Genomic DNA, 21,611 nt, shown 5'->3' on the forward strand with positions numbered 1-21,611 from the left:
CAGGATAGAAGTCAGGCTAATGGGCCTGTAGCTAGCCGGATCCACTCTCTTCCCTTTCTTGAAGATTGGCACCACATTGGCCTTCTTCCAGTCTTTGGGCACTACACCCAAGCACCAGGAGTTTTCAAAGACCCATGCCAGGGGCTGGGCTATGACGCTCGCCAGCTCCTTGAGTACCCTGGGGTGCAGGTTGTCAGGGCCAGCTGACTTTAAGGTATCCAGATTCTCAAGATGTTCTTTCATGAGGTCAGCAATTATGGAGGGTAGGGGATCCCCATCACCTGGATTTCCCTGTCCCATAGCAGGCATGGGCATCCCATGGGACTGCTGAGAGACTGATGCAAATAACCTGTTTAATAGGTTGGCTTTTTCCTGGGCATCAGTTGTCAGTTGCCCCTCTGGTTTAGCAGGGGTCCAATGTTGCCCTTGCTTTTCCTCCGGCTCCCCACATATCTGAAAAAGGACTTTTTGTTGTCCTTGATGCCTGAAGCTAGTTGGAGTTCAGTTGCAGCCTTGGCTTTCCTGGTTTGCTCCCTGCAGGACCGGACCAGCGTGGAGTAATCCTCCTTGGAGGTAAATCCCATCCTCCATCCTTTGTAGGCTTTCCTTTTTAGCCGCAGGAGGTCCGCTAGGTCCCTGGAGAGCCAGGAGGGCTGCTGTGCCTTCTTGCTGCCTTTCCTCCATGTTGGAATAGATGTAGCTTGTGCATTGAGGATCGCTTCCTTGAGAAGCAACCACTCTTCTTGAACTCCCATCTCCCTGGGGTCATGGTCCCTGAGGGCCTGACCGACAAGCCTCTTGAGCTTGTCAAAGTTGGCTTTTCTGAAGTCAAGGACTTCTGTGTTGCTGACTGACTTGCCAGCTTTACGGCAGATGGTGAAGGTGATCAGCTCATGGTTGCTGTCACCCAGCTTCCCATCGATTACTATGTCACTGATTAGGTCGTCCCCCGTAGCCAGTACCAGGTCGAGCAGCGCTTTGCCTCTCATTGGCCCATAGACTTCTTGAGTCAGGTAGAGGTCATCCACGCATGAGAGAAAGCTTTGCAACCGCTCGGATTTTGCTGAGTGATCTTCCCACGAGATGTCCAGGTAATTGAAGTCACCCATGACCACCAAGGTCCTGGAGCAAGCGGCCTCAGTCAGTTCCCGGGCGAACTCCTGGTCAAGCTCGGGACTTTGAGTGGGAGGTCTGTAGTAGACTCCCACCGTTGTGTCCCCTGTGCCATTTTTCCCACGAATTTTTACCCAGAGGGTCTCTTGCTGTCCATGCTGATCGCCAACATCAGCTTGCAGGGACATGTAGCTTTCCTTCACATAGAGAGGTACACCCCCGCCCCTTTTGTCAACACGATCCCTCCTGTACAGGGTATAGCTCTCTATCCCCGTGGTCCAGTCATGGGTGGAGTCCCACCAGGTCTCCGTTATCCCAGTAACGTCATAATTCTTTGCACTGAGCAGGAGGATGAGCTCGTCCTGCTTGTTGCCCAGGCTCCTGGCATTAGTGTACAGGCAGGAAAGTGTGCCCTTGGGGGCTGTTGCCTTGCCCACAGATTGTGCCAGGGCTGAGGCAGGGGTGGTCTCCCTTAAGTGCCTTGGTCTTCTGGCTTTGCAAGGGTCACTCAGCAGGCCAGCAGTGGCAGTAGTCCCCCCATCCCCCAGCAGGCTTAGTTTAAAGCCCGGTGGAGCAGGTCAGCCAGCCTGGCTGAGAAGAGCCTCCTCCCCAGGGGAGAGAGGTGGAGGCCATCTCTTCCCAGCAGCTCACTGCCTCTCTCTCCAAAGAGCGGGCTGTGGTCATGGAAGCCAAAGCCTTCCCGATGACACCAGCTCCGCAGTCTTTGGTTCACTGCGTGGATCCTAATGGCTACAGGACTGATAAAATAGAAGCTTTTGATTATTTTGCCTCATTGGGGGGTTTTTTTAGACATAATATATGATATAGCAAATTAATGCACTTTCCAATAAAGATCTTTTTGCTTCTACTTTAAGCTGAATAACCCCTATAATAACAGGTCCCTAACATATAAGGAAAGGATCTAGTTTCTTTTTACTCAGGGGAAAATGTGTGATGTGCTATATGGGATGAAGTACCACGCCCTCCGCATCCCCATTTCAAAATCCTAGATCCACCCATGCCTGTGGGTCTAATCAATGGGTGGCTGCATCTGAAGAACTATCTGTTGTTTCTCTCTCATATGCTTATTAGTAGGAGGCACTATTCAAAATTTCATAGATTTTAGGGTCGGAAGACACCTCAGTAGATCATCAAATCTGACACCCTGTCCTGGGCAGGAAAGAGCATTGGGGTCAGATGACCTCAGCCAGGTGTTTGTCCAGTCTCCTTTTAAAGACCTCCAGAGTAGGGGAGAGCACCATTACTTCTATTTGAATTCTTGGTGTCCATTTTAGACCACACGTGGAGATGGTCTCTTTTCACAGAACTTGTGTCTCCAGCAGAGAGATGGCTGAGCTGAGGACGAGAGAAGCAAAGGTTTGCATTATGGCAAGATCTATCTCAGAATGCAGCAGACCCATGTCATGAGTGCATGGACTATGCCCCTATCAGGACCCAGCTGCTCCAAGGAGTGGATCGATCTGTGAAGTGAAGCTAGGCTCCAAGAACACAGGAAGACTTGGTTTTGAGTCCAGAGACATGCTTCCTGGTGGGTTTTTGCTGGCCTGGCCCACTGCATGAGCACAGTACAGATGAACTGCTAATCATATATGTAGGCCAGGTCTCCTCCTGGGGTAAACTGGCCCTTGCTCCAGTTGGTATCAAGAAGCCCAGACCTACCAGCTGTCATGGCTCAGCCATCCCTCTGTTGCAGTCCTTGTAGTAGAACAGTATTAGTGAATAATAACAGCAACTTCTGATGCTCCATCTGTCCTATTAATTGTCCTTAGACCTCTTCAGAGAATCATAGATAAGTCAGGCTATATGGAACCTTGAGAGATCACCTAGTCCAACCCCCTGCCTGAGGCAGGTTCATCCCTATCAAAACCATCCTATACAAATCTATAACCTAAACTCTTCACAAAACTACTCTCAACCCTGACACCACACAAGACAACATCACACCATAACACCCTTCTGTTCCTACTACTAATGAAAATCACAGATGAACTGCCCATAGCCTGGTAAAGGGTGACAATGAGCACAGCGGTTTAGAGGACCTACGCCCTGTCAGTTTAGAGGACCTAAGAGCTCCATAAGAGTCAAGAATCCAATTGCACTAGCCACACTGTTACCACCCAATCCATATCCAAGGCAAATAGGGATGGCTAGGCTATGGGGAAGCATTGTCCAACAATGAGGGCTTGTGTTGGGGCTCTTTGTGGTACTCTCAGAGCTTAGGTCCAATCTCCATCTTCTCTAGAATCTCCCTTCTGGTGTTTGATAATAATCTTCAGATCCCTGAATAATGGTTATACAGAGGATGGAAATGAATTTCTCTCTGCTTGTAGGTGACAGGACAAGGTGCAGTGGCCTCAGGCTGCAGCAGGGGAAATTTAGGTTGGAGATAAGGCGGAACTGTCTGACAACAAGGAGGGTCAACCACTGGAACAGCTGCCCAGAGAGGTGGTGGAGTCTCCATCTTTGGAAGTTTTCAAGAGCAGTTTGGTAAGACACCTGGATAGAATGACTTAGGGATGATCCTGCCTTGACCAGAAGCATTGGCGATTCATAGGAGGTGTACGTGGGTACATGTGCCCCCCCTGAGATTGGCCATGCAACCCCTGGAAGTGCTAGCTACAAAATCAGAAGTGACAGTGGAAGTGCACTTCCAGTTTCACCAGATTCACCACTGGTGGTTCTGCGATTGGGGATCAGCCATGCCCCCCCCCCCGTCCCCATCAGCGATCTGGTGCTCCCCCAGACTCAGGAGGCACCAGTCACCCATGAGCAGAAGGCTGGACTAGATGTCACCTTGTGAGGTCCCTTCCAGGCCAACTTTCCTATCATCCCATGATCCTATGGGGAAAAAGGGAGTGGGGGCATGGGGTGACTGTTGGCCATAGTCAAGATGAGGGAGATGTTGTTTTTGGTGAGGCCATCTGGCCCAAGCAGATACTTTCCCTCAGGTTGCTTAGCATCTTGAGATGACAAAGAGGCCTCAGGGCTGTTTGGTGGAGCTCTGAGGAGGGATAGGAGTTCAGACCTTGACAAGGACCTGGTGTTTCCTCTCAGGGCTCTGTAGGTGCTTCAAGGGCAGGCATGGGCAGATCTCAAATTTTGAAAAGTAGGGTGCAGATAGTGAGGTATATCATCAAAAAGAATACAACACCTATTCTTTTTCCGGTTGAAGACAAACTAACAAATCAATGGTGTGTCCACACTTCAAAGACTGCCCAGTTCTGGTCCCCACAACTCCAAAAGAACTAAAGAAGGCCGAGATAAAGGCAGCAAGGACAATGTATGGTATGGAGGGGCTTCCATATGAGACTAAACTAACACCAGACCCATTGAGTTTAGAAAGATGCTTGGGCAGATGTGGGGGATGAGAAGGGTTTACAAAACACTAAATGGTGGAGAGAAAGTCAATAGGGGTTTATTGTGTCTCCTAATACAAGAAGTAGGGGACGCACCATGAAACTAGTAGGTCATAAGTTTAAAGCAAACACAAGGAAGTTCTTTTTCACCCAGAGTGTAGTTAATGTGTGGGTCTCATTGCCACCAGATGCAGTGGAAGGTGAGAGTTTAGTCAGATGCAAAGAGGAATTAGACTCTTGGAGGCATTTATCCTTTTCTTTCTCCCCCCTTCCCATTTGAGTTCAGCCCCATTCTGGGAGGAAAGAGGCATCTATAACTATTGAGTATGGGAGCTAGGGACACAGCCTCTGTGCATCTCTTACTCAGCTATTCAGATTCATGCCAAATTTCCTAGACCTTAAATGCTGGAGCAAGAAAGGAACATCTAGAAAATCCTGGTCAGATTCAGTTCATGCTCCCTTTTAGCATTCACTGTCTCATGCTGTATGACACATTAGACTGGACAAGATGGATCTACGGTCTGAGTGAATGGCAGCTCTTAGGATCTTAAATACCAGAGCTACAGCTGCTGTATCATCCCTTGCTGACTTGTAACCCTGTCATGTCAATTGGTTACAACTTTAATCAAGAAAGAAATGGAGGGTGCTTATTTTGTCCTCTCAAGGCCTTTCTTAAATGTTAGCTCTCACTAGGAGCAACAACTGGAATCATCTATTTGGTAAACCAATCCCTGGGTCCATCAGACACAAGGGCAAGCACAAAGGGCGTAAAGAGAAGGCATTACAAAGTTGCTGTTGTGCTAATTTTAGAGGCCTGGGTAGTCACAAGAATAGCTGGAGCTGTTCCCATAGGAGGAGAAACATGATACCATGCATATTATTGAAACTTGGATGTACAGCTCAGAGAACTGGAATGTTGCAGTCAGCAGTTATAATTTATTCTGTAACACAGGATGAGAAAAGCAGATACTGTCAAGGAATGCCTTTCTCTTGACAAGATTGTATGGTTGATAAAAGAAATTGTGTAAGGACAACAGAGAGCACAGGATCAATTACCCACAGCCTAATTACCTGAACTGCTTGGTTATCCAAGCACAGGGCATGCTGCCAATTTGCAAGGGCCAAGATCCAAGTGAAAGCAGTAGCAAATGGAGCAAAGGAAATGTGGGTTTAGTGCCTGAAAGAGGGAAATATTAATTAATTGATTAAAATTAAAATCAACCAACTGGAAAAAAATTTGCAGATACAGGTTTCTCTCACTTTATGTGGGTTCTGTATGTGTGAATTCACTCTTATGCAATGACCTTTTTTATACCAAAAAAAATCATTATATGCAAGGCAAATTCACTCTTATGTGATTGGTGTGGTGGAAACCCACAGTCAGCTGCTTTATGCGGTGCATTGTGGGACTGCTGAGCACCAAAGATAGTTTCCTGTGTGGATCTGTGCTCTTCGCTCGTTGTCTGCAACATGTTTCTGTAGTTGCCAGCCCATTCTGGTAACTTTCACAACCATCCTGCACTTGTGTGTACTGTCTGCTGTTGGGGAGCACCAAAATTGACTTGTAAAAGTGGTAAAAATGGTTTTAGGGGTCAGTACACTTGAGGTCTTGGAAGGTATCCCTATTTGTTACATTGTCAAGTGGGTTCCCTTTATGTGAATTCGAGTTATGCACCATTTTCCAGGCACGCCTGTACAGCATAAAGTGAGGGAAACCGGTATTGTCTGCACAGAAATGGCTCTTTACGACAGGTCTCATGAACCAGTCCCTGTGACAGACGGAAATATTGTACTGATAATAAATAAGGACAGGTGCAAGTGCTGCACTTAGGATGGAACAATCCCATGCACTAGTACAGGCTTGGGGACCAGCTGGATAAGCAGCAGCTCAGAAGAAGAGGACCTGGGTGTTACAGTAAAAGGTTGTTACTATTCACTCGAGAGATCCCAAGGAGAAGCTGTGACCCCCACTACAGAGGAAAGCAATCCCCCCTCACCCTCATAGTTCATCCCATTCTGGCCATGGGGTGAAATTCCCTTCTGATCCCAAATACATATGCAGATATGTATGTGAAATACATATGCAAATTTGGTGGTTTGGGAGCAGTGTCATCAAGCCAGCCTTTCTTCTGCAATGCTACTGTCAGTTAGCAGCTCCTGGTTAATGAAATTCCTATTTCACAGCCCTGAAGACCGTTCGCTGCTCTATCAAACAACACTGACTCAGGTGTGGAAATGTTAACTCAGGTGAACATAAATTCAGGTGTGGAAATACCATTCAGTGAAGCACTGACTGCACTGTCAAGACATCCAAGAAAGCTGGATTTTGTTTTCTGAGTCTGGAAAAAATAAATAAAAAGGAGCTGTCCATTGAATTCTAACAACAGCAAGACTAATGAAGCAACAGATTCGATTATTTTTTGTTTCATTTGTTGTATTTTTCTCCATACTATACCATATAGCAAATTACTACACATTCCAATCAATTTATAATTGTTTTTGCTCCCGTCTTAAATTGAATCATACAGCCCTAGGCCCCTCACTATTTGTAAAGTGTCTAGTTGCTTTTTACTGGAGAAAACATGTGTGTTGTAATATATGTGATGATTCACCACACCACCTGTACTTCCCTTTTCAAAATCCAAGATCCAACCCTCCATCCATCTACCCCCCCACCCACGTCCTTCCATCTCTCCATCCATCCATTGAGAGTGATTTAGATCTCTCTATATAGATGTCTCTCTATATATATTTATAGATGTCTGTTTTATTGAGTTCTATGTGAGAAGCCACAGCATATGCACCTGCCTTCTCAATATTGTAGACCCACCCATAGAAACCTGATTCCTGAAAGTCCACGTACTTCCTGATTCAGCTTGTACAGGAACACTTCTGGACAAGTAACAATTCCCATGGGCATTCACACCCAGTTATAGCCATCAAGGGGAGTTGTAAAAGTTGTCAGATCAACACATGTATGGACATATGCACATGGCCCCTGCCAGGGCAAACTCTGGGCCATCCACATCACTGGTTGTCTGCGTGTGTGTTTGTGTCATGATGCTACAGGCAGTAGAGAGTCAACCCTCCCCTCCCTCTACCCAAGAGCTATAAGCTGGGCTCTGAGCCCATTTAGCTGAAAGAACTCCCGGCACCTGTGATCATCCGCACTAAAAATAAAGTCAAACGTCTGTGACCTTTTGGGAAGAAAGCAAAAGTGCAAGACATTGTGATGCAGAGTGAGCAAATCAAGACAAGTCCCTCTGGACGCTTCAAAAACAATGGAGGTGGGTAGCATTTCTTGTTTCCTTTCTGTCCCCTTCCCATTTGAGTTCAGCCCCCATGTGGGCTGTTTCAAGAGGGTCACACCCTTCCATATCCTGAAATGCCCTTTATAGCAGTTGCCCTAGGAAGGAAAGATAATGAAAACTAGTGAAGTCATTTCTCTTTTTCCAATGTTGTGAAGTGGGGCAGAAAGAGATGAGGGGAAGGGAAAGGAGCAGGGTGGGTCCCTTCCGGGCAAATTTCATTGCTTCCATTGCTGCTCAAGCTGGAGGGAGAAAAGGACGTGGCCCATGGGTCACTGAGAAGTCGGCTCTGGGGGAACTGTAGCAGAATACACTAAATTCTGGGTGAATTTAGACTGTGAGGTGACCCCAGAGACCAGGATGTTCACAGTAAAAACTGAACCCAGGCTTATGGTCGCATCATCAGAGACTGACTCCTGATTTATGAATGGTTACAGCTGGCAGTATTGCTTTCTCCAACCACTGGGAGAGATGGTTCATCTCTGTCCCCAACACAGATAATTCCCAGACTTGAACTCCTGTCTTTCTCCAAATGGCTCTCTCTCTCTCCCCGCCTTCCCCACTTTCTTTCTAGGCTCATGCTTTCATAACATAGGAAAGTTGGGCTGGAAGAGACCTCATGAGGACACATCTAGTCCAGCCCCCTCACTCAAGGCAAGATCATCCCAGACTAAACCATGCCAACTTAATGCCTGTCCAACCTGCTCTTGGACACGTGCAGGGATGGATATCCCACTGCCTGTCTGGGCAATCTGTCCCAATGCTTGACCACCTTCATGGTCACAAAGTTCCTCCTCATATCCAACCTCAGTATCTCTTCCTGTAGCTGGAAACCATTGCTCCCAGCCCAGTCCCACACAGCCATAAAGGAAAATCCCATCCTCTGTGTTATTGCCCTTCAGGGATTTGAAGACTGGTATGAAATTCTTCCTTGAGCTTCTCTTCTCCAGACTCAGTCACCCTCATTTTTTCAGCTCTTTCTCTCTCTTCCTGGCCTCTCAGAAGTCCTACTTCAAATGCACCTGGCTTAAGTTGCCTGCAATATAAATCCCTGTTGATGCCCCTCACTCCTGACCTACAGCCTCCTTCTATTCCAGGCTTCAGTCCCTGCTTCCCAGCTCTACTGATGCCCCTCTCTGCCACCTCCACTACCCAGCCCTGGGCTTTCTCATCACCATTGGTCTGCCTAGTTATGATGGTGATTTGTCTTCATTTAAGCCCCAAATGTCAGACTTCTGTTATGGTCAGAGTTCCACCAGCTGCCCCCCAAACTGACATCCTTTAACCTCATGTTGCCTTCAGGTCCTCAAAATGAGAACCACAGTGGAGTCACAGATGAGCCCATGGCACCAAGATGTGAGATCCCCCGCAGAGGAAGCAACGTGACATGTGGCTTCATTCGTTGGGTGTTGCTCTCTTTACCCAGAATGCTTCAGAGCATGGTCAAGAGCCTTCTGAGATTCATGCTGAGCCTAACATATCAGAGGTCACTGCTGTTGCTGGTGGGCATAGCTGCAGGCCTTGCAGCCATTTTCATCTCCAAAGGGGCAGTGAAATATGAGGCCGAGGAGCCAGAGCCATTAAGTGTTCTTGACCTGTTGAGAGCACGTGCCAGGCTGGAGGGCCAAGGGAAAATGACTGGCGAGCTCAGCGCTTGTATGGACCTTGCCCTACAGAAGTTCATAGAGGAGCCAGCTGGCATCCAAGGCAATGCCAAGCTGGTTGTCCAGTGCCAGGGAACAGTGCTAGAATTCAGTGCTGGAGATGAAGAGCATGAGATCTACGTCTATGTCACCAATGGGAAGCCCCAGTACAATGTGAAGGGGCCAACACCATACCGGGCCCGGCTGCTGGCCCGCCCTGAGCGGCTGAGCACTGAGAACCTACTGAAGGTGCAGAACCGCATATGGGCTTGGGAGGGAGCCCCAGAGCCACTGAGCCGGTGCTTTGAGGTGGCACTGGAGAAGTTCCCACAGGAGCCAGTGAGTGTCCAGGCCAGTGCCAGACTGGTGATCAGTGCAGCTGGCATGGAGTTGGTCTTCCTGGCTGGGAAAGGAGAGAATGAGATCAATGTCTATCATGACAACAGAGGCATTATCCATTACATGGTGAAAGTGCCAGGATGGTGGTCCTGGGCTGCCAGGAACACATTAACTATTGCTCTGGCAACCCTTTCCATCACACTTTGTTTAATCATGGTCCTTCAGAGAAGCAGGAAATGCCACCAGAATATCTAGCAAAGCAAGTGGCCATCCAACACAATCACTTCATAGCAGCTTACCCTGGTTCCTTCCTTCACCTTCGGCCCCCTGTCCCCTGGTAAATTTACCCTGTAGTAAGGAGCAGACACATGGCCAGCTAAGTGCCCACTACTGGTGCTATTACTGCCCCCAGATACCAAGGGGCAACAGAGCTAGCATGCATGGAAAGCATCGCTTCTTTGGGGTGAAACTGGCCTCATGGTGTCCCACATGTAGGTTATAGCAGGTGGTATTAATGCCATGGGTCTGTAGTTCTCTGGAAGGCAACAGAGATCACCAAAGGACTTAGACTTTCTTCAAGAACATCTTGACATGGACATAAGTAATACTGATCTTGTACAATAGATGAGGAAAGCCTATAGGAGAGCACAAATGAGCCAGGTACAACAGTAATGAAAGGCATGTAGGAATGTTTTAAACTAAGTTCATTAATTGGCCAGCTGAGTCACCTGGCATCCAAACTGATGAGGTTATGCATGGTCAACCGTGTGTGCTGAGTCCAATCAGTCACATACTATACTTCCTCACAAACTACACACAGCTGTCCCCCAAAATCAGCCCTCCAAATTTGGGTAGCGTGTGTTAAGAGGGAAGGTTGATTTTATTTGCTTGACTGGAAGAACAGAAGCATGGAGACACTGTGCTGCAAGGAAAATATTAGCTTCTCTCTCAGACAGGAAGCAGAAGGAGCAGTTTGCCACTAAGCCTTTCACAGCCACTCTTAAGTTGGCAACAGCTCTTTCTGGAAAGTGTTAACATTGGACTCCATCCCCACTATTTGCTGTCCCAGAAAGCAGCTAGCATTCATCTTCATGGGGGTATATAGGATTTTGAAAAGGGGGGTGGCAGTTGGTGTAGTGCCTCACAGTATATTACAACACTTATTTTATCAAGTTAAAAAGAAACCAGAAGCTTTATTAATAAGTTAGTGTCCTAGAGCTACATTATTCAATAAAAACTGGAAGCAAGAACAAATATAAATTGATTGGACTGTGCATAAATTTGCTATGTCATTTATTATGCATTAAAAAAAGCCCACAACAAGCTAGGCAAAAATAATCAACAACTGTTGTTTTATTGCCTGTCAGGCCAGGCCTCTCTTGGTCTGCTATGTGGTACCATGTAAACCAATACAGCCTGTTCCATGGTCTGGTTGTCACTGACTAAAACTGGCACTCCCACCTGGGTTAGCCTGGCTGAGGAGGGCATGTGGACACCTAGCAGGACTAAAAACAAGACCTATCAAAGGGTGGATTAACTCCCTGTGAGCCAATGGCCATCCATACCTGGAGAGGAGATGGGCACTGCCAGGTCACTTTGCCTGAAAAATCACCAATGATGCAAAGCAACTCAATTAACTTTGGAGTGCAGGAGGGTTGTTACAGCATCTAAAGTGCCTCAAGAGTTGTAGTGCCCTCAGGACTGACTTGGCTCATTGTATCATTAGTCCTGCTGTCATTAGAATTTAAAGGACAGCTCTTCCTCAGATTCATAAAACACAACCAAGCCTTCTTGAGTATCTTGATAGTGCCTCCAACGCTTCCCTGAAAGTCATTTCCATACCAGTTAACACTGACCTGAGTAAATGTTGCCACACCTGAGTTAATGTTTTGAACGAGTTAGAAACAGACTGCAGGGCTGTGAAATAGAAGGTACAATCTGAGGAGCAGCTAACAGACAGAAGCATTGCAGAAGAAAGGTTGGCTTGATTCGTGGAATATCAAGGCCCTTGAAAAGGAGAGAGGGTCTTTGGCACCCATGCAAAGAAGAGTTTAGAAGAAATCAGGTCAGTTATAATGGAGCCCATGAAGTCAAATGACTTCCCCACTGCTGCCTGAATAGAAATGCCACCGCAACTGCCAGACAGTTTGCTTAAAGTTTGGGTGGAGAAGAAATCCAAGGTGGGGGTGCAACAGCCCCACCACACTCCTCCCCTACAGACCTGCCCTACTATCTTGTAGCACAGGCTGTCCATGACAAAGTCAGCTTTAAGGCATGATCCTGGGAAAATCCCCTCACCCCCTACATTCTGCCTTCCAAAATAAAACCAAGGTCCAGGTCCATTTGGAGGGTGTGTAGTTTGCAAGGAAATATAGTAATTGGTTTAGTGTGGCACAGTTGACAATATGATTGGTTGTAGAGCTGTGCAACTGGGTGCACTCAGGAGGCATAAATGTTTATAATGTCTGAAAAAGGGGTGGAAAAAAGAGATGGATTTGGGCTTAATGTTGGATTATTCCTGTTGGCAGCCAATCTGATCACATGGATGATGGCACGAATAAAGGCTATACTGAGTTTATACTCACAGGAGAGTTCTGTGAGTATTTGAATAGCATTTTGGTTGGATCTGAGAGGATTATAGGAAGCCACACCTCCACCATTACAAAATAAACTTGACTCAGCCTTCTCCAGGGGGTAATTGTGTCTTGAATTACAGTGATCTACTATGTGATCAGGCTGTACATGGCACATCTGCTTCATTTTCTACCACATATTCGTCAATTTAGCAGAGGTGTTGTGTCCACAACCTTAAGATAGACACAAAGTCCTCTGTCTTTCATCTCCACATCACCAACACTTGCAATCTAATTGTGATTGACAAATCTAGGGAAAATGTCTATTGTCATGAATAATATTCCACCATTATCCAATAGCATGAAAATGTCCTCTTCTGTTAAAAAGATAAAAGGGAAGATTTCAGCATTCCTGATTATAAAAGAATTTTAGGCAAGTTGAGCTAGAAGGGACCTCCTACGGTCATGGGGAACTCATTGCCACCAGATGTGGTGGTAGCTGTTGGTTTAACAGGATTAAAAAATGGATTGGACACATTCCTGGAGAAAAGGGACACCAGCAGCTATGGAGCATGGTAGTTAGGGGGACAGCCACTGGTGGATCTAGGATGTTGAAGAGGCAGGTACAGGTGGTGTGGCACACCATCACGTGGAATACAACAGACATTTGTCACCAGTTAAAGAGAAACTAGAAGCTTTACTAATATGCTGAGGGGCCAGTGTTATATTATAGAATCAAAGAAAATGAGGCTTGGAAGGGACCTCAGGAGGTCACTTTTAGTCCACCCCCTTGCCTAAAGGAGGACCATCGATAGCTAGATAATCTCACCCAAGGCTTTGTCTAGTCGGATCTTAATAACCTCCAAGGATTAAGACTTCACCACCTTTCTGGATAACCTGTTCCAGTGCTTTACTATGCTCTTCATGAGAAAGTTTTTCCTAATATCTAACCTTAACTTCCCTACCTGCAACTTGAGCTCATTGCTCCTCGTTCTGTCATCTACCACCGCTTAGAACAGTCCAGCCCAGGGGTGGGCAATTGTGTGTGCTGGAGGGACAGTGAAGAAATTTTGGTGAGCTGCTGAGGGCTGCACGCAAAATGAATGGTGTTTAACAATGGCTACACTTAAAAATTGTTATGGCATGTATAGTGTAAACTTTACACTGTAAATGTCATAACCAGTTTTCCCTCACATCACCTTATTTCCACACATAATGCCAGAAAAAAGGCCCCAAAGTACCACACAAAATTACCAGTTTTCCATGTGGAAAAACCAACATTCCACACAAAACTCCAGAATAAAGGTCCCAATTTACCATATAATTTCCCAAATAGCATTTTTTTATAAACCTTTCCAGAACACAGTTCACAAATCACTGAAGACGACCATGTTGCCACATGTTCCACACACCTTCCCAGGATGTGGAAGCACACAGTGCCTTGTCTTCCCCATGGCCTCCACGCCACTGACCCAGTGCAGGTGAGCAGAGGGGCCAGGGGCAAGTGGCATGGAGCAGTGTCCCATTGGAACAAGCCTCACAGAGGAGTGTCCCATGTCTACTTGCTGCTTGGATGTGTCCCCCAGAGCTGTGGGAAGCTCAGGAAAGGGAGCTGACAAGGGCTGTGTGCAGTGGGGTTGCTGCTCATTTCCCTCAGGGACCTTTCTGGGCAGTTTTGCCAGCTCAGGTTGCAAACACAAGGTCCCTGGGTGCATGCTGCTGCATGTGCACACCGTGCCAGAAGCACTGCTGCTCTCCTGTAGGCAAGGACATGGGTGAAGCACTGGGCCCTGCTGCCACCTGGTGGACAAGTGCAGGCAGAGCCCCCAGGAAGGCCATGCCCAGCAGCAGTTCTCCATTCTTCATGTCATTTCCACACTTAAGCAAAATAACAATGCTTATTAACATGTGCTGTATATGAATTTTGTAGGGTTAAAGCAAGGCTTTGTAATGCTAAAAGTGAGGCTATTTTTTTGTTCTTTTGCCTTCATTTTATTAAAGTGGACACAGCACTTACAAGACGGTTGGGAGGGAAAAGGGGTACTGATAAGATACGAAGCTAGCTGAATCCAGTTAACAGGGGAGTCTTGTTAACAGGAGAACTTTGAAAGTCGGGCATGATTTGTTTTTGTTAGATAAAGAAACATCCTGAGACAAAATATAGGGGGCATGTAATTCATGAGAGTTAAACTTCAGTGTTCACGCCCACAGTGCCACTTGGTTGGACAGAATAGTGACTTAGTTAATAAATGATTGGGTATTTTTACAAGCACGAGCTAATCACAAACTAATGCTTACGTACTTAGAAAGTATAAAAAAGTATTATAACTAGTAGGTGGGGTCCCTCTCTCAAAGAGGCACCTCGTTTGAGCAAATAAAGATTCTGTATTTGATTTTGGATACTTGCTCTGTGTGATTATTGCCCCAGCCTAGAGCGAACTGCATGTGGCTTTAAAAGTATAATTCGTAACAGTTTTTGGCGACCCAGATGGGACTCTAGGCTTGCTGACAACAGAGTGCCACGCTCGTCCTCCCAGAATGACTCCACAGCCAGCACTAGGTAAATTCACCCAAGGATGACTCCAGGAAGGAGGATCAAGAACCATTGCTCTGGCGGTAAGGGGGCTTGGTCCCCAGCCTAAAGCAAACTGCACGTGGCTTTAAGAGCGTAATTCGTAACACATGCTAATGAATGTTTTACAAGTCTACCCAAAACTTATTGGTGGGCCGGATGAACCACTTGCTGGGCTGGATATGGCTAAACCCCTGGTCTAGCTCCAGCCTCTGTGGAACCATCCTTTAGTTAGTTGAAAGCTGCTGTTCAATCCCCCCTCAGTCTTCTCTTCTCCAGACTACATCAACCCAATTCCCTCAGCCTCTCCTCAGAAGCCATGTGCCCCAGCCCCTTAACCTTTCACTGCCCTCTGAGGGACTCTCTCCAATGTATTCACATCCTTTCTGTCATGGGGGTCCCAAAACTGGATGCAGGGCTCCAGATGTAGCCTCACCAATGGAGCAGAGGGAAAGAATCACTTCCCTCGATCTGCTAGTGACACTCCTACTAATGCCTGCCCCTGAATGTCACCAAGACAAAGGTTCTCCACCAGCCCTCCCCCAGGCCAGCCAAACATCCCTCGCGCTATCTACTTAGATGCGGAGGCTCTGGAGTATGTGGAGCACTTTCCATATCTCAGCAGCCATTTCTCTCAACACGCTGACATTGATGAAGTAGTCCAGCACCAGGTCAGCTGTGCCTGTGCTGCCTTCTTCAAGGAGAAATCAGCTCTGATGGATGGGCCACTGCATCTAGATCTCCAAGAACCACCTCCCTCATCAGATTCTCTTTTCCCAGCTCTCCATTGGCCAATGCTCAAAGGGCGGCCAAAGGAAATAGTACAAAGACACACTAAAGGTCGCCCTCAAGCACAAAGGCATTGACACCAATGGCTGGGAGGAGCAAGGTGCTGACCATTTGGTGTGGTGCCACCTGATCCACCAAGGCACGCACCACTTTGAGGCCCAACAACTCAATACTAGAGCAGAACAGTGGCAGCAGAGGAAGAAGGAGACCAACCAGGGTTTGTGAATCCTACTCCCCTGTGCAACATGCCCCATTGCCGAAGAATGTGTGTATCCAGAATCGGGCTCTTCAGTCACATGAGGCCCCGTCAAGCCTGATGGATGTCATTCCCAACTCAAGGGACGGCTGATGAATGCAGCCCAGGATGTTATTAGACTTCTTCACAAAAAGGGCACACTGTTGGCTAAATAAATCAGTGATTGTTCCCCACATATTAGTCTAAGATCTAAGTAAATAAAAAAAAAAATACAACTAATGGAATGTACACTGATTAGCTATATAATATATTCAGGTTAAAAAAAAAAACCAACCAAAATCCAGACAACAAGCTAGGCAAAAATATGCCAAAGGTAGTCCTAGAGTCATGTTAATTAAGCTTATATCTCTTATTCAGATTCACAGGACAAAATCTAACCTTCTTCAGTGTCCTGTGTGCCCCTCTAATACTTCACAGTCAGTCATTTCTACACCTGAGTTAATATGACCACACATGAGTTGAGGTTTCCAGATAGAGCTAAAAACAATCTGGAGGGCTTTGAAATAAAAATGAGATATGGCCAGAAATAGCTGACAGACTGCCACATTGAAGAAGGAAAGATGGCTTGAGCAGTGGAACATCAAGACTCTTCAAAAGGACAGAGGGTCATTAATATCCATGGAGTGAAGAGTTTAGCAGGAATCAGGGAAATTATAATGACCTGGACTCCCTCAGTGCTGCCTGAAAAGAAATACCACTGTCCCTCCCAGTCAATTGGTTTTAAAGTTTAGCTGGAGCAGGGATCAAGGGAAAGGGGGGGGGGGGGTGCCACTGCACCCCCACCCCTCCCAGATTCATTCCTGGCTTCAGTCTCTGAATCAGAACTTCCTAGACCGGGGTCAACAACCACCAGCATGCGTGCTGAGCATGGCACGTGAGGCCATTTTTCTCGGCACGTATTGCAACCAGGGCCAGGGCAGGTAGGCAGCAGCTGTTTGCAGTCTCCCAGCTGCAGCCAGCCCAGGCTCTGGGTAGCTTCTGATCACCACAGAGCCCAGGCTGCTCCCAGCAGCCAGCTAGGAGGCTGCAAACAGCTGCTGTACTCCTGGCCCTGCTGCCCCCCCAGCCCTCCAGAACTCAGCATGTGTGACCCAGAGCAGCAGCACACAGAGGGTCGCCCAGGGAAGCTGCCTGTGGCTGCACGCTCCGTGGTACCTGAGTCACACTTCCCCTGTGTGCACGGGAGCAGCATGGGTAGCATGCAGGGTTGCGACCCTCTCTGCTGCCCTGCCTGCAGGGGAAGTGTGGTCAGGGCAGTGGGGAACTCAGAGGAGGCAGCTTCCTGCACCCCCACTGTGCTCTGCCGTACCGGTTTCCAGTGCTGCTTCGCAGAAGTGGTGGTGAAGGCAGTACCAGTATCTGCTGCCTCCACAGAGCCTGGAGCTGGGTCTGGGCCTGAGAGGCAGCTGGGGCCGGGGCGGGGAGGCAACAGCTGTTTGCAGCCTCCCAGCTGCAGCTGGCCCAGGTTCTGGGTAGGTTCTGATGGCCACAGAGCCTGGGCTTGGAGGCAGAGGCTTTGGGTGGGGCGCAAGGAGCACAAGCAGGGCTGCAGGGCAGGGGCTTTGGGTGCAGGACAAGGGACACAAGTAGGGCATCCTGCCATGTACCTCCTGCCTTGTTTTGTTTTTTGGGCATGCTAGCACTCTGGATCCTTCCAAGGCAGGCATTTTTTTGGCACTCCAGCCTAAAAATGTTGCCTACCCCTGTCCTAGACCTTAAACGCTGGAGACTGCAAGTAGGAAACACTACTAGGAGCAACAGCCTCAATCTGCAGCAGGGGAAATACAGATTGGAGATGAGGAGGACCTTTTTGAACATGAGAGTGGTCAGGCATTGAGACAGGCTGTTCAAAGAACTTGTGCAGTCTACTGCTGGCATTGTCCAAGAACAGGTTGGAGGGACTCTTGTTGGGACAATTGAGTCAGACATGGTGCTGCCTTTAGCATGTGCTTGACTAGATGTGCCCTGGTGAGGTTCCTTGAAACCATACCTCCCTGAGATCTTAGGATCCCTTTTCAGAGGTACCAAGCTAGTGTCAGTCCACATTTCCCAAAAGTCTTCCCACAGAAACCTATCTAGACACTCTGGCTATTCCTAAAACTTAAACAAAAGAAACTAGAAACACCCCCCTATTTTTGTCTTTCCACCATAAGAAAGAAGCAAGAAAACTCAAAACTATTCATCTTTGTCTTTTTTCCTCTCTCAGAGGATCAGATTTAAAATCAAGAACTTCTGATCTGTGGTTTGCTAGATGCAAACACAACTCAACCCTTTTACAAAATGAAGGCCTTGAAAGCACTGATCTGCAGGGAATTACATTATTTTAATGCATTTATAAATATATTTGTTAAGCAAACAGTTAAGTTGGCAGCAAACCAGAAGAGGAGGGATAATCAGATGCAAACCAGTTGTCTGGAATTTGTAACACAATCACTGTTTTTATCATCATAGCTATAAAAGCAATCTATGACAACACAGAAAACCGCTTTAAGCCATATGTGCAATGAGATAAGATAACCCATTTAAAATGCAGCCACAAACTTGACTCACATCCAGCGGAGAACAGCAGAGAGAAGTTTATAATGTCCACAATCAAACGACATCAGTTCTAACTCAAGAGAATTTCTTTGATAGGCAAATAGGGTCATGGAGACATGGGAAAGTCAGGGTAGAAGGGATCTCTTGGAGTTGTATCTAGCCCAACCCCTGCTCTAGGGAGGATAACCCCTGACTAAAGCAGCCCAGCCAAGTGTCTGACCAGCCTGCTTTTGGAAATTTCCAAGGACAGAGACTGTCACCTCTCTGGGCAGCCTGTTCCAATGCTTGATCAACCTCAGAGTCACACAGTTCTCCTCATCTCCAAGCTTATCCTGATGAAACTTAAGGCCCTTGTTCCTAGCCCCATCTCCTACAGCCACAGAGAAAAGTTTATCTCCATCCTCTCTGTAATTGCCTATGAAGGCCATTATCAAATGCCCCTTCCTCTGTCTTCTCTTCTCCACACTAAACAATCCCCATTCCCTCAGTTTTCCCTCATCGGTCTTGCTTTCCAGGACTCTAATTTTAGTTGCTCTCCAGTGGACTCTTTCCAGTCTGTTCACATCCTTCTTGAAGCATCTAAGTGGTCAGAATATTCCCAAATACCCACACCTTCCTTGCCTACATGATCAAAAAGTTCCTCTTTGATGTCAATTCTGTTAGCTGAAGTGATCGTGCATTAATAAACATCCCTTAATAAAGTAATGAATAAATAATAATAGTGATAAAGCACTGATTTGCACCATGAAAACATTTGTACAAGTACCAAAATCCTTCTGACTTTAGTAACCAACTCATCAGTGTTAGATTCTAGATTTTGGCTTTCTTGCTGGTCAGAAAGGAATCATTGCAATGGAACAATGGTTTCAATGAGCAAAGAACAATGGTCTCAAGTTGCAGCAGGGCAAGTTTAGTTTAGATATTAGGAAAAGCTCTCTCATTAGGAGGGCAGTGAAGCACTGGAACAGGGTACCCAGAGGGGCTGTGGCACCTCCATCCTTAGAGACTTGGCTGGGATGAGATAGCTGGTGCTGGTCCTGCTCTGAGCCAGGGGGTGGACTAGATGACCTCTTGATGTCCCTCCCAACCCTAATTTTGTATGAGTCTATAATTACAAGGTAGATCAGCAATATTAAATCACTTACCATTGCTTGGAAGCCTTTCAGATTTCATAGTCCATGGTGATCTCAAAAGAATCAGCCATGTGTTCACCAGTGCAAGTCTTTCTTCAGTACATTAGATTCTCCCACTGGAATCTCAAACCTACCCATTCACATCCTCCCTTTTTCTGCATACAATGTGTCCTGTTAACATTTCAGCACCATCCCCAGAGGACCTCTGAATTTCTAGTAGCTTTTACATGATGTTTCCCATGAGTTGCAACCACCAAACATGAAGGATACTCCTTGAGAAGACAGCTTGGGAACCAAGGCTGAGAACAAAACCTCACCATTTGGTAAGAACCAGATTTTTTTAAAGGTGAAGACAGAGAGCTCAGGGGATTTTCAAAGGTGCTTGGGTATGTTATTGAAGACTTTTGGAGTTATGCACCTAACGTGGATAACCTGTCTCACTAAGATTCAGAGCCTCAGTGGCCTAGCTCCCACTAACGCTACAGCAAGTTAGATGCCTACATACCTTTGAAGATCTAAGTCTCAGTGCCTGCTTGTAGGCAATCTCCATAAAGCTGGTCCTGGCAGAAGATCCAATAACTGTTCCCAAAGGATCATGAAAAATGTAAATGAAGGAAGGCACCATTGACTTCAAGTCATTTCCCATCTTTATGGCTTAGGACCTAGAGAATCTAGGAATCAATCGTGTTTGGGAGTGGTGAGCCCACAGCTAGCATAAAAGGGGCTGTGGTTGAGGGGCACCAACAGATCCACATGGAGATGGATCTAGGACTTCGAATGGGGGGGTATATTAAGTGTGGCACATCAACACAGAGAACAACATATTTTTCTCCATTTAAAAAGAAACTAGAAGCCTTACTAATATGCTAGGAGACTAGCACTGTATTATTCAGCTTAAGATCAAAGAAAACTAATACAAATGTATTGGCATGTGCATTAATTTGCTAGATAAATACATTAAGTTTAAAAAACACAGCACACTAGGCCAAAATAATCAAAATATGGTGTTATTGATCCTATAAGTCATTGGAGTTAAACACGTCTCCTATTCAGCTTCATAAAACAAAATCTGACCTTCTTGAGCATCTTGACAGTGCCTCCAATACTTTTCTTCTGGTCTATTCTACACCTGAGTTAATATGACCACCCATGACTTAAGGTTTTTGTTTAGAGTTAAAAACAGTCTGCGAGGCTGTGAACTAGAAGAGAGACATTACCAGGAAGGGCCAATGGACAGCACCATTGAGGAAGAACGGACTGTTTAAATAGTGGAACATCAAGACAGTTGAAAAGTTTTTCACCCCTGCAGAGTGCAGAGAGATCAGCAGGAATCAGGGAGGTGATACTAAGCTACAAAGTAAATTGACTCTCTCAGGGATGTCTGGAAAGAAATCTTGCTTACTTTTCCAGGCAGTTGCCTTAAATTTTAGGTTAAGCAAAAATCAAAGGTGAGGGGAGTGGATACAACTGCACTCCCTATGGATCTGCCCTTAAATCCATGTAGGATTAAGGTCAGGGTTGAGGTATCCAGGAGCTGTGGGGTTGCAGGTGAGAGGCACTAGGAGGGCTATGGGATGGGGAGCCCAGGCTTGGGCTGGCAGAGTGAGTAACCTACCATATTTTTGGCATACAAAATGCCCCAATATAAGATACACATCTTACTTTAGAGGGGCAGAAGGAAGGGGGAAATCTCTTTTGTTGTACTAATTAAGTAGCTACAGCAAGGGAGCTGGACGTGTTCATTGGTCTGCGCCCTGTAGATCATAGGCAGATTTCATTTTTGTTTCATCTGGTAAGAGGGAGAAATTGCCCATACTGCATTTCCTTGTATATAACACATGACCCACAATCTTTTTTTTTGGTGGGCGGAAAAGATCTATATGTCATATGTGAGAAAATACAGTAGCTATGTTCCCTCCTTGGTTGGGCAGGGATAAGAAGTAGCTCTTTTCCCTCTTAGGAAATTGGTG

General features: G+C 46.5%; 1 protein-coding gene across 1 annotated transcript; it reads left to right on the plus strand.

Moving 5' to 3' along the window:
• Positions 1 to 7,706: 7,706 nt before the first annotated feature.
• Positions 7,707 to 14,751, plus strand: LOC149852673 (uncharacterized). Its single transcript, XM_090029817.1, has 2 exons — positions 7,707 to 7,777; positions 9,101 to 14,751. The coding sequence occupies exons 1-2, from the start codon at positions 7,723 to 7,725 to the stop codon at positions 10,033 to 10,035; spliced, it is 990 nt and encodes a 329-aa protein (XP_089885943.1). The 5' UTR covers positions 7,707 to 7,722; the 3' UTR covers positions 10,036 to 14,751.
• Positions 14,752 to 21,611: the final 6,860 nt, after the last annotated feature.

This window comes from Crocodylus siamensis, chromosome 15 (genome assembly GCF_052110815.1).
Source record: "Crocodylus siamensis isolate JL-2025a chromosome 15, ASM5211081v1, whole genome shotgun sequence".
In the NCBI taxonomy this organism is placed as follows: domain Eukaryota; kingdom Metazoa; phylum Chordata; order Crocodylia; family Crocodylidae; genus Crocodylus; species Crocodylus siamensis.

Bases quoted from the DNA above. Each gene is read 5' to 3' on its own strand.
- LOC149852673 (XM_090029817.1), top strand. From the start codon at position 7,723: ATGCAGAGTGAGCAAATCAAGACAAGTCCCTCTGGACGCTTCAAAAAC. The intron at 7,778-9,100 runs GTGGGTAGCATT...TGTTGCCTTCAG, and splicing joins ACGCTTCAAAAACAATGGAG to GTCCTCAAAATGAGAACCAC.